Here is a 14,936-nt window from a genome sequence, read left to right on the forward strand (position 1 = left end):
ATCATCATTCTGGAAAGTTCCTATAATTCCTTTACTATCAATCTTTTTTATTGGATAAATGTTATGTAAGAATGGAGTCCCAAGTATTACTTGGTTAGTTATATTCTTAGCAAGAATAAAACTTTGAGAAATACATTTATTATCAATGCAAACAAAAGCTTTAGGAATTTTATACTGTATTTGGAGTTTATCACCTCCAGCATGCCATAAAGTATGACTAGTTTTATGAAAATATCTAGTTGGTATTAATCCTTCCTGAATAACATTCAAATCAGCACCACTATCAACAAGAGCTGTAAATGATTTTGTATAATGATTATCAATCAAAAGAGATATTTTTATATACCATTTTTGGGATATAACCATTTCTATGGTTGATAAAAAATTTTCAGAGAAAATACTATGCTCATTTATTTTTAGTTTATTATCATTTTGAGATTTACTTTCTAATCTAGAAATATTCTCTAAGTCAGAAATTCTAGATTCCTGAATAGTATTTTTATCTTTCAATATTTTAATTTCTTCTTTTAGATTATTTATTTCTTTATATAAATTTTGAAGAGATATATTATCTTCTTTATATTGGTATTTACTTCTAAGTTGGTTCATTACCTCATTCATATTGTATGATCTCTTTGGGTTTATAATTGTTCCATTTAAGTCTTCTTCTGTATTATAAGAAGTAGAAGTACTGGATTCAGTATTAATCTCATCAATAATTTGCATTCTTAATTTCGGATCTTTAATCGCTTTTAATAATTCAAAAGCATGATTTGAAGTAAGAACATTAATATTCATTTCTGAGAATTGGGAGAGTATTTTATACAATTCCGATTTTTCAATATCATTTTTATTATTAATATTATTTAGTTCTTTGGGACAAGCTAGTCCTAGGCTACAAGGTTCACATTCTGAACTTGATTCTGAAATATTTTCATTTTCTAATACATTTAATATTTCTTCTTCTTCTGATTCAGAAGTAGTTATTGATTCTGTTTCTGTATTTTCAGATTCTGATTCTTGTAAAGTTTGTATTATTATATTCTTTATATCATCTGATATTTCAAGATTATTAATCTTCTTTTTAGTCCAACAGTATTTTGCAGTATGACCTAATTTCTTGCAAATCTTACAATATCTATTTTTATATTTCGAATATTTCGGTTTTCTTTGAGATTTTTCTTCTTTTCTTTTATTCTTTTTCTCTATATACTTTTGAGAATATTTTCTATGTTTTGACTTATAAGGCTTATTAATTTTATGGTCCTTACTAGTAGTAGGATTTTCTAAACCAAATTGTTGACAAAATTGTCCTAATTGTTTCCTTTCATCAAGGTTTTGTTTTTTAATTTGTTGACTAAGCTTTATTTCATTACACAAAGCTAATCCTTCTTGTATACAAGTATCTATTAGAGCTCCGTAAGTATAACTTTCATATGGAATATTAATCTGGTCTTTTCTTAATTTTTTCCTAATCCTTTCTGCAAATAGACTAGGTAAACCATCAATAAATTTTGATTTCCAGTGTATATTATTACATTCTGGTAATTCCATTACTCTACTTAAGAAAGTATCTTTATATCATCTGAAGTCTGAAAGTGTTTTACACCTTAGATTTTGTAGTAAAGTTCTAATAGTATCACTATTATCACTAAATCTTCCTGTAAAGTGTTCAATAATATTAACAGCAAGTGTATAAACTGCATTTTCAACTAAATTATTATTTTCTTGTTTAACAGTATTGATAATACTATCTTTATCTTGTTGAGATAGATAATTATCCCACCATCCTTTAAGTTGTCCAGTAAATCCAGCAACAATCATTGCTGCAATAGTTTTATCTGAATTATTACTATTTTTGCAAATAGTGGAATACATAAGCATTCTATGTACTGTGTTATAAATCTGTTTATTAGAATATCCATCGATGTTCCATTCATAAATCTTATTACCTGAATAACTAATATCTATTGTATCAGTATATTCTTCATGTAAAACATCCATAGGTGTTGGCCTATTATAATAGAATTTACTTTGAATAGGTTTATCAGCCCATTTGTTAGTAATTTTATTGATTTGGTTTTTAAAAACTTGTTTATGGTTGTTATTTTCTATCAATTCATATTGTAACTCCTTATCAAGAGTTTTTATACTTAATTTACTGAATTTTTCTTCAAGCATTTTTTCTAATTCATGTATTGGTCTTATTTTGAAATCAGATATAACTGGAGGAGGCTGAAAGCTAGGAGATGCTTCTTTTCCCTCAGATTTTGTTTCTATTATGACCGGTTGTATATTATTAATAGCTTTAATAATCATTTCAATTTTATTATGAATTGATTGTATTTGTTCTCCTAAAATATTGAGGAATAAATTTGTATAATTTTGTTGTTCAAACATATTATTAATATGCTTACAGGTTACTGTAAGGGTGTCTGTTTCTATTAATTTAGAAAAGGCTGAAAAATTATGAATTTTTCCATTTTTTTCAATATGAAAAGATTGTTGTGGAGGGTAAAGACCTTGATAAACTTTCCCTGATTCTAGTCTATAATTTCTTTCTATAACAGAAATATAGTTTTTGACATATGTATCAATAAACCATGTCGCAAAAGGAATTAAAGCATTTTTTTCTTTGCAAGCCTTATAAAATTCATCTTGAAAATATAACATTTCTTGCTTATCAAAGCTTTGAAAAAACCATTCTCTAAATTGGCTATAACCTGCGTCTTTAAATTCTTCTGAAATAATTTTTCTGGCTGGAGAGCCAGGGCTAAAATCTATAATAGAACTATAATCCATTAAATATTAAACTCCATTTCTGACATAGTCGGTTCTAACTCACTATTATCCTGAGTTTGATTATTAGCTTCTCTTACAATATTTTGTCTGTTGATATATAATTTTTCTGTAACAGGAGTAAATATTTCTGTTTCTCTTATTTGAGAAGTAGAGGCTCTAGAAGGCATAGGAGATTCTACCCTATAATCTATAGGTGATATGTAAGATCTCATTGAGTTACATTTCTGAAATAGTAATGATTTAGAATTTGTTTCAAATTTGATATTTACAGTTCCTTCGTTATTTTGAAGAATATCTATAATTTTATTATGATCTTGTATTTGTGGCCTTTTAGGTACAGCTTGTTCAATTATCCAGTTTTCTGGAAAAGTTATTTCATCCCATTTAATAGGTCTTCTTGTAGTAATACTTGAATTACTGAAATTAGTCTCAATTAATATAGTTTCATTTCTTGACTTATCAATCCTTTTACATTGTGGATTTAATGTAAATAAAGGCTTATAATATATTCTATAACAGATACATATTACTTCTGTTCCAGGCATATAATCATAACCATGAGTTTTAACATTTAATGTTAAGGCATCTAATATATTAATATCAGATAAAGATAATTGTAAATTTGGATATACATTAAAATATACTGGTCCATGTGCCAGACTAGATTGTATTATGCCCATAAGGGATTGTTTCCAATTTAAATTTCTACCATCTCTTAAAGCTGCAATAAAGCTTTCCGGTAAACCTTCTAAAGTCAAAGGTTTAAATGCAATTTGTACAAGTCCTATATGTAGAAATTTATGTGTTTGTCTGTAATGACTAATGTCCTTTACAGATAATAATCTTATTATCATTTCGTCATTATCTAATGAGATAGATTCTTCAGTAGTTTTTACTACCTGTTTTAATCCTAATTTTTCAAAAGTTCCTAATTGATATATTAATCTCGGTTCAACTTTTGGAATAGTCCATCTATTTAATAAATCCAAATTCTGAGGTATATCATATTCCTCATTTTTAATATTTTTAATATTAGAATTCTTATTAAGTATGTTCATGTGATGCATGAATAAAGTCATGTGTTGATCCATAACATATTAATTACTACTACCATGGCTCTGATACCATTACAACCAGGATCATCAGGCAGGGATAGGATAATTTTACAAGATAATGAATAACCGGCAGCCTTTCATAAAATTTATATCCAAATATAATACTCCAAACTGCCCCTAAAAACGCCTTCAACATGGCTATGACCGGGGTCTTACCAGGAGCCATATATTTAGAACATAATTTTTATGTCAAGGCCAGTTATTATTATCCAACCTATAAATTTGATGAGTCCTAATTATTCATGATTCTTTAGTGTTTATATTTAGGTACATATCTAAATTTGCAAAATAAAATTCAGTATATTAATCTTTGTAATGTAATTTGTTATTTTTGTATTTTGGTTTTTAATATAAATATATTTAAACATAAAAAAATTATATTTTTAGAAGAGAGAAAATACAAAAAAATAAAAAATCAATTTGACCATAATAATTTTAGATACAATATAGGGGCATTTTTAATCATTTAAAGATAAAAAAAATCAAAATATGCAAAAAGCCAAGCCCAAACGCACTTCATGCACAGCACGTGCATCCCACCTTCCATTTAACTAACGGAAGGGGATTTTTTTGCTGAATTTATTTAAACACATTAGAAATTAGCCTTTTTTTTAAAAATACAAAGGGATTTTTTATCTATTTCAGAAAAATATAGAGGGTAAAATGGTATTTAACCTTATTAGTCTTTGAGGTCAGATTTGTAATATTTTTTAATTTCATGGGACAAAAATATTAGGGTTAATTACATTTTTTCATCCAAATTATGCACGTTTTTACATTTTGACATCTAAAAATCTTTTTTGTGTCGACTTTTCATTTTAAGTTTACAAATTTTATACTTTATCATTTATAATTATTTTTCAAAGGCACATGTGATATTTAAGGGTGATGTGATGTGATATTCTTTGTGTATACACAGAATGTGATGTTTTTCCAACAAAAAAAATCAATAAAAAGACGGTCATATATGGCAAAATGTAAATTTTGTGACGTTGAGATGATAAATTGATACGAATGATAAAATGTAAAAACGAATATAATTTAAATGGTGAAATATAATTATTCTAAATATTAACACGTAAAGTGCGAGACCAAATGTGCACTGCCCCATATCTTATAGGCCAAAATTGTGGTTTTGCCTATTGTTTCTATTGACGAGCAAGCTTCACAAAAAGAACAAGACAAGATGATTAGCAACAAATTGTCATGGATACACCAGATGGAGAATGATGAACGACTACTCACTACGTTTGAAGGGCAATCCGCGCTCGAGGACAAGGAGCTCGTCTTGTGACTTGACAGAGCAAGGCAGAAGCGGCAGGTTATTTCATCGAATAGTTTATGTGCAGTCCAAGAATCAATGTGCTGAATATTCAATGTCCAGGCAGACTCGTATATTTCACATATAATCAAACAGTTACCTCCAAGATTTTGTCCCTTTGTTGCCGGCCGCAATATTCTATTCCCAAAACCCGTCATTTTTAATCCGTTTCCAATCATTCATTCGCCTACACTTCAAGCCCATGTTTACCATTATTTCGACTGAGAGAAAAAACACACTTGATACCACTCTGAAAGCTGCAATCTTTTTGCATTTTCGTTGTTTTGGTTTTTGGTTAGTTATCAAATGAAGAGGTATAGGAATGGAGAAATCTGGGATTTTGAGCATGATGTAAACATGGTTGCTGCTGCTCATTGCAATGGGGGTAAAAATGATAGTAAGTTCTTGAATTATGGTGTTAATGGCAGAAAAGTCATACTGGGTATAGATGGTGGGACCACCTCCACTGTGTGCATATGCATGCCTTTGATACCCTTTACTCAGCCGCTGCCCGACCCTCTGCCCGTCCTTGCTCGATCTGTAGCTGGCTGTTCCAACCACAACAGTGTTGGAGGTATCTCTCTCTCTCTCTCTATATATATATATCCCATTATTGAATGAGTGTATGTTGTGGTTTGTTTAATTGCTTTCCCTTCTTGACTATCTTTAATCAGATTAGTTGAATTGTCAGTATGGTACGCTTGTTATCGCCATGGTTAATATCTTATTATGTCTTCAGTCATAATATACCTTCCCTTGGGATTTTGGGCATTTTCAAGCTTCAATTGTCAACTTGTTTGAGTTATAGATAGATAGTGAAATTGGTTTGATATGCATTCTTGGTCGTAGTTGCATGGACTGGCATGGAACCCCACTGGGATGATCATGCCTGCATCATCAGCGGTGACAATGTGCCATGCAATGATGGCCATTTGGTCTGACTACCATATTGCTATATGAATTTTCCACCATTCCTGGCCTGAATGTTGGCTAAGGATAGTTCGGGATGCCAGGTGCTATTCATGTGATCAATACGGCCGTTGTAGCTTCATGAGTGCGGATAACATTTCTTGCTTGTTAGCAGAAACTGAATTAGTTATAAAGGATATGAGGTCCTTGCTATTCTAGTAGTTGGATCAGTGGTTTACTGCACAAATTGCCTCGCCCAATGCCTAGTTTCGAGCCACAACCATAGCCAGGTGGGATAAACCTACTCCTTAGCACTTAGAGCAAGCAGTATTTGGCCCTCATATGGGTACAGCAAGGGCCCACTGTGGATATATGCATGGTGCTATAAGTGGATATATTTAGTAACCTAATTTCTGGAACTTTTTTCTACTTAAAAAAGGAAAATCAGGCCTTCAAAAGGTTGTTTTACTGCTCTATTTTAAGAAATCTGTTTTGTGTGTGTTGAAACTCATATTTCTATTGAATTAAAAATGCATTTAACGTCAATCTTTATTTGGTATTATAGGATATCAACGTTGAGGAAATACACTATGTAGTATTTCATTGGTTTCTGTTTAAGGAGTAAACTTAGGCTGTCTTCATGGTTATTCTTACAGAAACATGCAAGGAAATATAACAACCACTGAATCCAAGAATGTGAAGTCTGAAAGTTATTCCAGTACTTTATAGAAACACATTCTACCTGCAAATCTATTGGTTCTAACGAGAGTAAGAAAATAGTTTATAATGGTAAGAGAAGGCATAGTAAGTAAAATAATACAAGAATAAAAATGGATCATGGAATTTCTATAATAGATTATTCACCATTTAACATGGGGCTGTACTAACATTTTGAGGATAGAAAGTTTGCTTGATAACTGGCTACTTCATGTTGCCTGGTGACTGTTTACATATCTGGATCACCTTCAGCTTGCTCCAACATTTAGATTTCTCATTTTATCCGTAGTCTTAATTTATGTTCCAGGAAGGCGTGCCTACTTAGTTCTGTTTTAATCGTCTTCTCAGTAATGCTAACTCAGTCTTCTGTTGAAAATCAAGTACCTTACAGCTTCACGTAGTTATATAAAATATTATCTTACTATATCCATCTCAATTTGCATATTTTCTATTATTTTTTGGAAAACTTCATCAATGTTGAAATAGCTTGGCTGCAGCCAAACCCTACCCCAATCCCACCTAGTGGACAGTAAAAGCATGTTGCTTTTGTAGAGTATGCTGTAGTCCAAGATAATAAAGAAAGTATGTATTGGAGATTATGACTCACGTCTGAAATCACTCACCAATTTGCTTTTCTGTTTTACAGAATCTGCTGCGAGAGAGACTTTAGAGCAAGTTATGGCAGATGCTCTTGCAAGGTCAGCTTCAACTCGTTCTTCTGTTGAAGCTGTTTGTCTTTCGGTCTCTGGTGTTAACCACCCAACTGATCAGCATCGCATAATTAATTGGCTCAGGTTTGCTTCTCAAAGAATTATTTGTTGTGGCATTCATGCAAGTGATTTATTTTTATTTGCACATGGCAATCAACTTGACATCGGAATTAGCAACGACCAATCCCACAGCTTTCTGTATGGCCCCTGATATAGATGCACAAGATGCAAACACGTTATGAAGCAACAAAAAAGATGGTTTCTTCTGAAGGTCTTAAAAAACTTATATCAGAGGAAAAGATTGCTGGAGTCTCAATTCGTTGAGGCACCCTGAAAACATTAGGTTTTGCTTCATATGTATAGGCCTTGCAACAGATTTATGATAAGGAAACCAGCAAGGAAGCTCAAAATTCACCAAATTTTCAAAGAAAATAAACAAATGAAGTAATACTAACACTTACTAAATTTTGTTACAAAGCTTTCTCCAATTCCTTCTCATTTCCCTTTGAGGAGCCTTCATTAGTAACATCATTACATTTTTCCACTCAACTTCAATGCAACAAATACTGGGTGAACTTTAATTTCCATCCTCTAATATGTATATGTAATTTCTTTCATGTTTCTGTATTTAGATTGTCTCAGGATTTTCAACACCATTGTGCCATTACATGATTTTATATTTTATCTCATTAAATCTGATACTGTTTCATATTTTTCTTCTACCCTTAGAGAAATATTCCCCAGTCATGTTAGGTTATTTGTTCAGAATGATGCCGTGGCTGCTTTAGCCAGTGGGACAATGGGAAAGCTTCATGGATGTGTCCTTATAGCTGGTACAGGTACAATTGCTTATGGGTTCACTGAAGATGGAAGAGAAGCTCGGGCTGCCGGTGCTGGACCTGTTTTAGGTGACTGGGGAAGGTAGGCTTTGCAATAATTATACATACACTTGGCTTCTGTATAACAATTGACATATTGCTATTTGTCTTCCTTATCACTTCTTTGCACCAATATTTATATGACTTTATACAATTGGACATATCCTGTGAGCCTTATATAAATTCTGAACTTGACATGACAATCAACTTTTACCTTGTTCAACTGACGATTTTAGTCATTAAAGGTTTGGCCGTGACGATTCTCTGACTACAAGTATGAAAAAATTAGCATATCTGACTGAACAACTGATTTGAATTTTGTTCAGCAGCATTCAGATACATGGGGTAAACTTTGTTAAAGCTTTATTGCACATGAAAGCAGGTCCTGTTTTCATCTAGTGTTCAGTTCATTTTAGGTAAGGTAATGGCTTGAGAAGAGTCATATCTGACCACGCATTAGATACAATTGCGGCGCTAATACTTGTTTACAGGATTATATCTTGGATCATAACGAATTGAATGAACTCTCAGAAAGAAGAGGCACATAATGTACCTGTAATTGAATTGGTTTACAATAACCATGTGATTGGTCTCCTACAGACTCAAATCCTCCACTGACATTGAAATGATACTAGATGGATTATCAGAATTTTGCATTGCTTTTGTGGCTCACTAAGCTAAGCCGTGCTTAAACACTTTTGTGGCTGATGGAGAGGAAGAATTATTCCCCTTCCCTCCCCTTTCAGTATAGCGTGGAAAAGGACAATCAGGTTAGGCAATGCATGACTCTCAGGAATCTGGACAATGTGAACTGTTACCTATTAAATATTTCAATTTATTGTGACCACTTGAGAAAGATGCTGGTTATAAAGTTATTTAAGTTTGTATTCACCCAAATGGAACTGTTGTTTGATCCTGGTTAGGAAAATCATTCAGAAAACCTATTGAATATATGTCCATTATCTTTTATTTATCATTGATATGACAGTTTATTATCCCGCATCCGTTGTGCCAGGAAGCACTTTAACCTTCCAGAAAAATTGGCCCAAAATGTTACTAACTCAGCCTCTTGCTAAATGTGAAGAAGGTATTCTTAATGTGGCACTTTCTGGGTTGCAGCTAAAAAGCATAAATAGCAATGTTGCCAAACAAACTAAAATGTTAATTGGGAGGCGAGAGGTATTGATCTAGCTGATGGCAGTAGTTGTAAGGTCCAATCTTTTCATCTAAGGGATCAATAGGTTGTTAGGAACTACGCCGGCAGTCAGATAGATTTTGATACTTATTTCTTGTTCATTGAGGAGTCCACTGACTTAGATATCGACCTTTTTGCTATTGCATCATCGCATTCAATACAATTCCTTAATAAGTGTGTATGGATTTTGTTTTTAGTTAAAAGGTTCTTTGGTATGCCATGAAAGTTTTTTGGTGTTTATTTTCATTTTAACTTAAATAGTTATCCTTTACTTGCAGTGGGTACGGTATAGCTGCACAGGCACTGACTGCTGTAATAAGGGCTCATGATGGTCGTGGTCCAGAGACTACACTTACACATAGTATTCTAGATACACTTAATCTCTCTTCACCAGATGAACTTATAGGGTATGCATCTAACCCGTAGTTCATCACTATGAGCCATTCAGTGAATTAGTGTCCTTTACGTATTCAACTTAGTGAATTAGTCATTGCAACTGTATGAATTTGAGGGTACAAATAACTAAAATGTTTTCCATTCTTTGTTGGCGTATCTCTTTTCAGCTTTGTGTATATTAGCATACTCTTGATAACTTCTACCGCATGAACCACCAATAATAGATATACAAATATTTGGATATGGGTGTACATTAGCTTTGGTACATCCCTGATGAACTATGATTCAGCTTTCCAGGTGCATGTAATGTGTGCACTATAGATTAATTTAGAATAATATTTGACACTATAAGCATTTACTGCTCTTTGACACTCAAACAGTTGGGTATATTAAAGTTATTTCAGGTTGTCGTATAGTTTACTTCTCAATGTTATACGATACTAGCTACATTTCTTATGTGTGATGAAGGCTCTCCAAGTGCACTTTCAACATAAATGTTAGATGACTATAATATAAGGTTACAAGAGTAACTGAAATTTGATTTTAGGTGGACCTATGCAGATCCATCTTGGGCTCGGATAGCGGCTCTTGTTCCTGTTGTGGTTTCTTGTGCAGATGCCGGCGATCCTGTTGCGAACAACATCTTACATGACGCAGTGCATGAGTTGGCTTCAAGTGTGAGAGCTGTTGTTGAGAGATTGGAGCTATGTGGTGAAGGTGCGTTTTTTACTTAATATGTGATATCCCACGACCTAGAGTTTGTGATTTATAAGATATAATCTGATCTTTGTTCTTGGGCTGGCTAAGCATTACTGTGATGGATGCATCATGTTATTAGTTGAACAAGTTTACAAGTGAAGAATATTGCTCATGGATGACCTTGTTTTGCTTCCACTTAACGTGTACCGTACAAGTAAAAGATTTAAAAGATTGATCTTGCCCTGTTCATGCTTGTCTTTTCTGCATTATCAGCTCGTCTATATAGTATCGTAATCTGTCCTGCCTCTAATTACAGTGTCTATTAGAGAAGGAGGTGCGCTTCCTTTTATTACCAATTGAGAGGATTCTGCTCGACAAGCAACTTCAGGAGATAATCTCTGTATCCATTAACCTATCAAAGTCATTGTGTATTCTATGTAATACCAACGATGTTCTGAGAAAAGAACTCTTTTCGCAGTTGAAACCAGAGAATTACAAACAACACTTAGATGCAATACTCGAGTAGCTTATTATTTCAACCACATGTTAACAGCTTGAAACATGCTTACCCTCGGAGGTTCTGTCTCTATCAAGATAGATATTAAGGAAAAAACAGCATGTCTCACCCAGTCTTTCTATAAATACTTGTAGACTCTCACTGCTTCCACATGCTGATTAGTTTAGAAAAGTAGCTGTTAAAGAAAAAGGATTAAAGGCAATTTTCGTTCCCTAATTTCATGCCATTCTCGTTTTAGTTCCCTAAGTTACTAGGGTTTCATTTTGGTCCCGTAAAATTGAAAAAATCTCAATTTTGATACAAATTTGGTCGGAAAGTTGAGTCACTCGCCTGAAAAAGTCACATGCCAGGCATGTGACTTTTTAAATTGGGGCTTGCATTGTGATTGGCTGAAAATAAAAGGCTTAAAGGCAATTTTCGTCCCCTAACTTTAGGTCATTCTCATTTTAGTCCCCTAACTTCAGGCCATGTCTTACCACATCATCTTTTTTCAGCCAATCACAATGCAAGCCCCAATTTAAAGAGTCACATGCCTGGCATGTGACTTTTACCGACGAGTGACTCAACTTTCCGATTAAATTTGTACCAAAATTAAAATTTTTTCAGTTTTACGGGACCAAAATGGAACCCTAGTAACTTAGGGGACTAAAACGAGAATGGCCTGAAGTTAGGGGACGAAAATTGCCTTTAAACCTAAAGAAAAACTCAACTCATTCTTCCAATGTGACAGCACAGGTACTGGCAAATGCAATTGAAGTTAGAAACCCTGTCTTTTGCTTCATCGCTATGTATTTTCGGCATATTATTAAGCCTAAAGCAGGAAATCTTTCCTCAAGTGTTAATTGCAACTGACGAGTTCTGATCTATATCTTTTCTGCAGATGGCAGAGATCCTTTTCCTCTTGTAATGGTTGGTGGTGTTCTGGAAGCCAATAGGAGATGGGACATTGGTAATGAAGTAATCAGTTGCATCTCCGGGGACTTCCCTGGCGTTCTTCCAATTCGTCCGAAGGTGAGCATTTCTTTGTTACTTCTGGACCCAGTTGTGACTAATTATATCATATTTTACCATGCAAGGAAATGAATATTCAGGTCTTCAATACGTCCACAAGCTAAACTTCTTTAGATAACTGTCACAACTGACAAACTAGTAGATTTGTTGTTAAAGATGTTGTGGAGGAACCCGAAGTTATAATTCTTATCTAGATTTAAGTAATTTTATTAGTAGCCAAATGATGTTAATGCTTGGGCAATTCGACTTACCCAAAGCCATTCCAGCCCCTACAATTCCTGAACTCATTCACAAAACCTGTAAAGGATAACCCTTGGGTAATTTACCTTAAGCATGTATATGAATTTTTTACCAAAAAGTTATAAGAGATATGGCCAGAAGCAAAATATCCAAGGTACATGAACTGATGTTGATTATTAGGTTGGTGATGGGGGATAAAATAGAGGTAAGCAATCCAAGCACACTCCGAACACATATCATGCCACAAGCTAGAAATGTCTTTGATCTATTCAGCCAAAAAGTCCATTTTACAATGTTTGATGGGCTATTTATACTATTTCAAGCATTTAATTGGGGAGGGGGGGAGATCACTTTTACTCTTCCATTCATTATCAACGTGTGGACGCTATTCTTTCATCATCTTCTTGTGGAAGTGAATTTTTTTGCCCTTTGTTAAGTTCTTCCTCCATCAGTTGGGAATATTGATCTAAAATACCACCTAATCAGAAAGTCCACTAACTAGAGATCTTTTCATCACGTTTTTTTGCATTCCCTTCTTTGTGAACTAAGAGGACACACACTGCTTTTAAGTGTACTGGTTGATGTAAACACATTTTCTTCTCTGTGAACTAAGAAGACACACACTGCTTTTAAGTGTACTGGAAATTTTGATGTAAACACATTTTCTTCTCTCATTCTCCATACTATCTTGCCAGCCTCCTCTACTGTATGAAGAGCTGGCGATATAGTTCAAAGCCTAAGGGACTTGTGAGCACCTTTTTTCTTACCTATTTTCTGTTTCCCATGTTGATGATGCTTTTCTTTTATATTTTACGTTGGCAAAACCAGGTCGAGCCTGCTGTAGGTGCTGCATTGCTTGCTTGGAACTTTCTGATGAGACAACGTCATCAGGAAGCACTAGGAAGATAACCACACATCACTTGTACAGCAACAAGTCATACAAAATGTAGTGTACAAAAGAGTGTTCCTCACTGTTTTGACGTATGTTTGTTTAATTGTTTCCGATCTTTCATATTACTGAACAGGGAGTCTTGTTCAGAGGTAAAATTAAGGTCAGATTGGTAGAAGCGAATTTTGGTAGTCGTGTTTATGTTTATGTATAGCGAATCGGTTGTCTAAGTTGTTCTACCGGTGGCATGCATTTTCAATCGAACATTCATGAAACGTGAAGTCGATCTCTATTTGTTATTTTCCGTTCAGACTGTATGGTGTTTTCGTCCTCATTGGCCTTCTCCCCGGGGGACTCTATGGCTGGTACTCAAAACCTTCTGGTTTGAATTTGTTGATGATGATGCTATGCTCCATTTCTGTCTCCTTTCAACTCCTAATTTGAACTTCGGGTGTACTTGATCATGCTATGCTCTACAGGGGTTTAGTACAGTTTCCCCTTTAATTTTATGTGAATGTTGTGGAGAGAATTCAGTGATTAACAGGTTAAAATTACAATCGCACCCCTTTAAGAATTTTTCATTTATAATTGTACCTCTTTCGTTACAATTTAAATGAAAAATACGAATATTAGCAAAAAAATATACATAAACTTCCAATGACCCCTTTCAGCATCTCTTATAATTTATTGACATAGACACCCAATAGTATTTTTATATTAGATAAAAATACAGCAAGTATAAGTCAAAACGGTGTAATTTTAGTAAAATATTGTCATTAGATTAAAAAGTAATCGATGGTGAATGAAAGAAAAACTAATTATATTGTCGGTTATTTATACAGAATACTGAATGGAATATAAAATTATAAATTTATGTAAATTTTCTATCGATCCCAGTACTTTTATACAAAACTTAATAAAGGGTATGATTATAAATGGAGAATTCTGGAATGTAGCATGAGTTTAATTTCAACAAAATTTGAAGAAAAATATTATTTCATACTTTTTTTTGTTTTAGAAATTCAAGTGTAATTAATCCTACTTTGGTTAATGGGCAATAACGTCAATCAATTTCTACACCTACTCCTTGCTTGGCTCAAACAACTGATGATGAAAGAAAAAATTTTATGGAATAATTTTAGTTTGAATTCATTTTGATCCTTTATCTATGATAATATTAGATTTAGTTCTTTATCTATCAATTTTGCGTAAATTTCGTCCTTTTAGTTTAATTTATGACTCTTGCTTTTTTAATGATAACAACTAATACTCTATTCTAATGCTCTCAGTGTAATAGAAACGAATTTTTTCAATAAATCTAGACTCTTATATCATTTTAGGTGAGTATTAACTACGGGATGCGAAATGAATGAATATATATGGACTAAAATAGTTCTTGAAAAACTGTATATGAATAAAATTATCCGAAATTGAGTAAAAAAACTAAAATTAAGCAATTCTAAAAGTTATCGTACTAAAACTAAAACGGGTTACTAAAAGGATTAAAATTAATGACAGATAAACTTAAATGACTAAA

At 33.2% G+C, this 14,936-nt stretch overlaps 1 protein-coding gene across 2 annotated transcripts; it reads left to right on the forward strand.

Moving 5' to 3' along the window:
• The first annotated feature begins 5,025 nt into the window (after positions 1-5,025).
• On the forward strand, positions 5,026-13,709 carry LOC105167426 (uncharacterized). Of its 2 annotated transcripts, XM_011087135.3 has the most exons (7): positions 5,028-5,812; positions 7,511-7,658; positions 8,304-8,495; positions 9,926-10,054; positions 10,591-10,760; positions 12,140-12,270; positions 13,339-13,709. In XM_011087135.3, the coding sequence occupies exons 1-7, from the start codon at positions 5,545-5,547 to the stop codon at positions 13,417-13,419; spliced, it is 1,119 nt and encodes a 372-aa protein (XP_011085437.1). In that variant the 5' UTR covers positions 5,028-5,544; the 3' UTR covers positions 13,420-13,709. The 2 variants fall into 2 exon arrangements, with proteins under 2 accessions (XP_011085438.1, XP_011085437.1); XM_011087136.3 differs by lacking the exon at positions 9,926-10,054 and having other exon boundaries at positions 5,026-5,812.
• Positions 13,710-14,936: the final 1,227 nt, after the last annotated feature.

The sequence above is a fragment of the Sesamum indicum genome, linkage group LG8 (genome assembly GCF_026168435.1).
Source record: "Sesamum indicum cultivar Baizhima isolate 11 linkage group LG8, ASM2616843v1, whole genome shotgun sequence".
Classification (NCBI taxonomy): Eukaryota; Viridiplantae; Streptophyta; class Magnoliopsida; order Lamiales; family Pedaliaceae; genus Sesamum; species Sesamum indicum.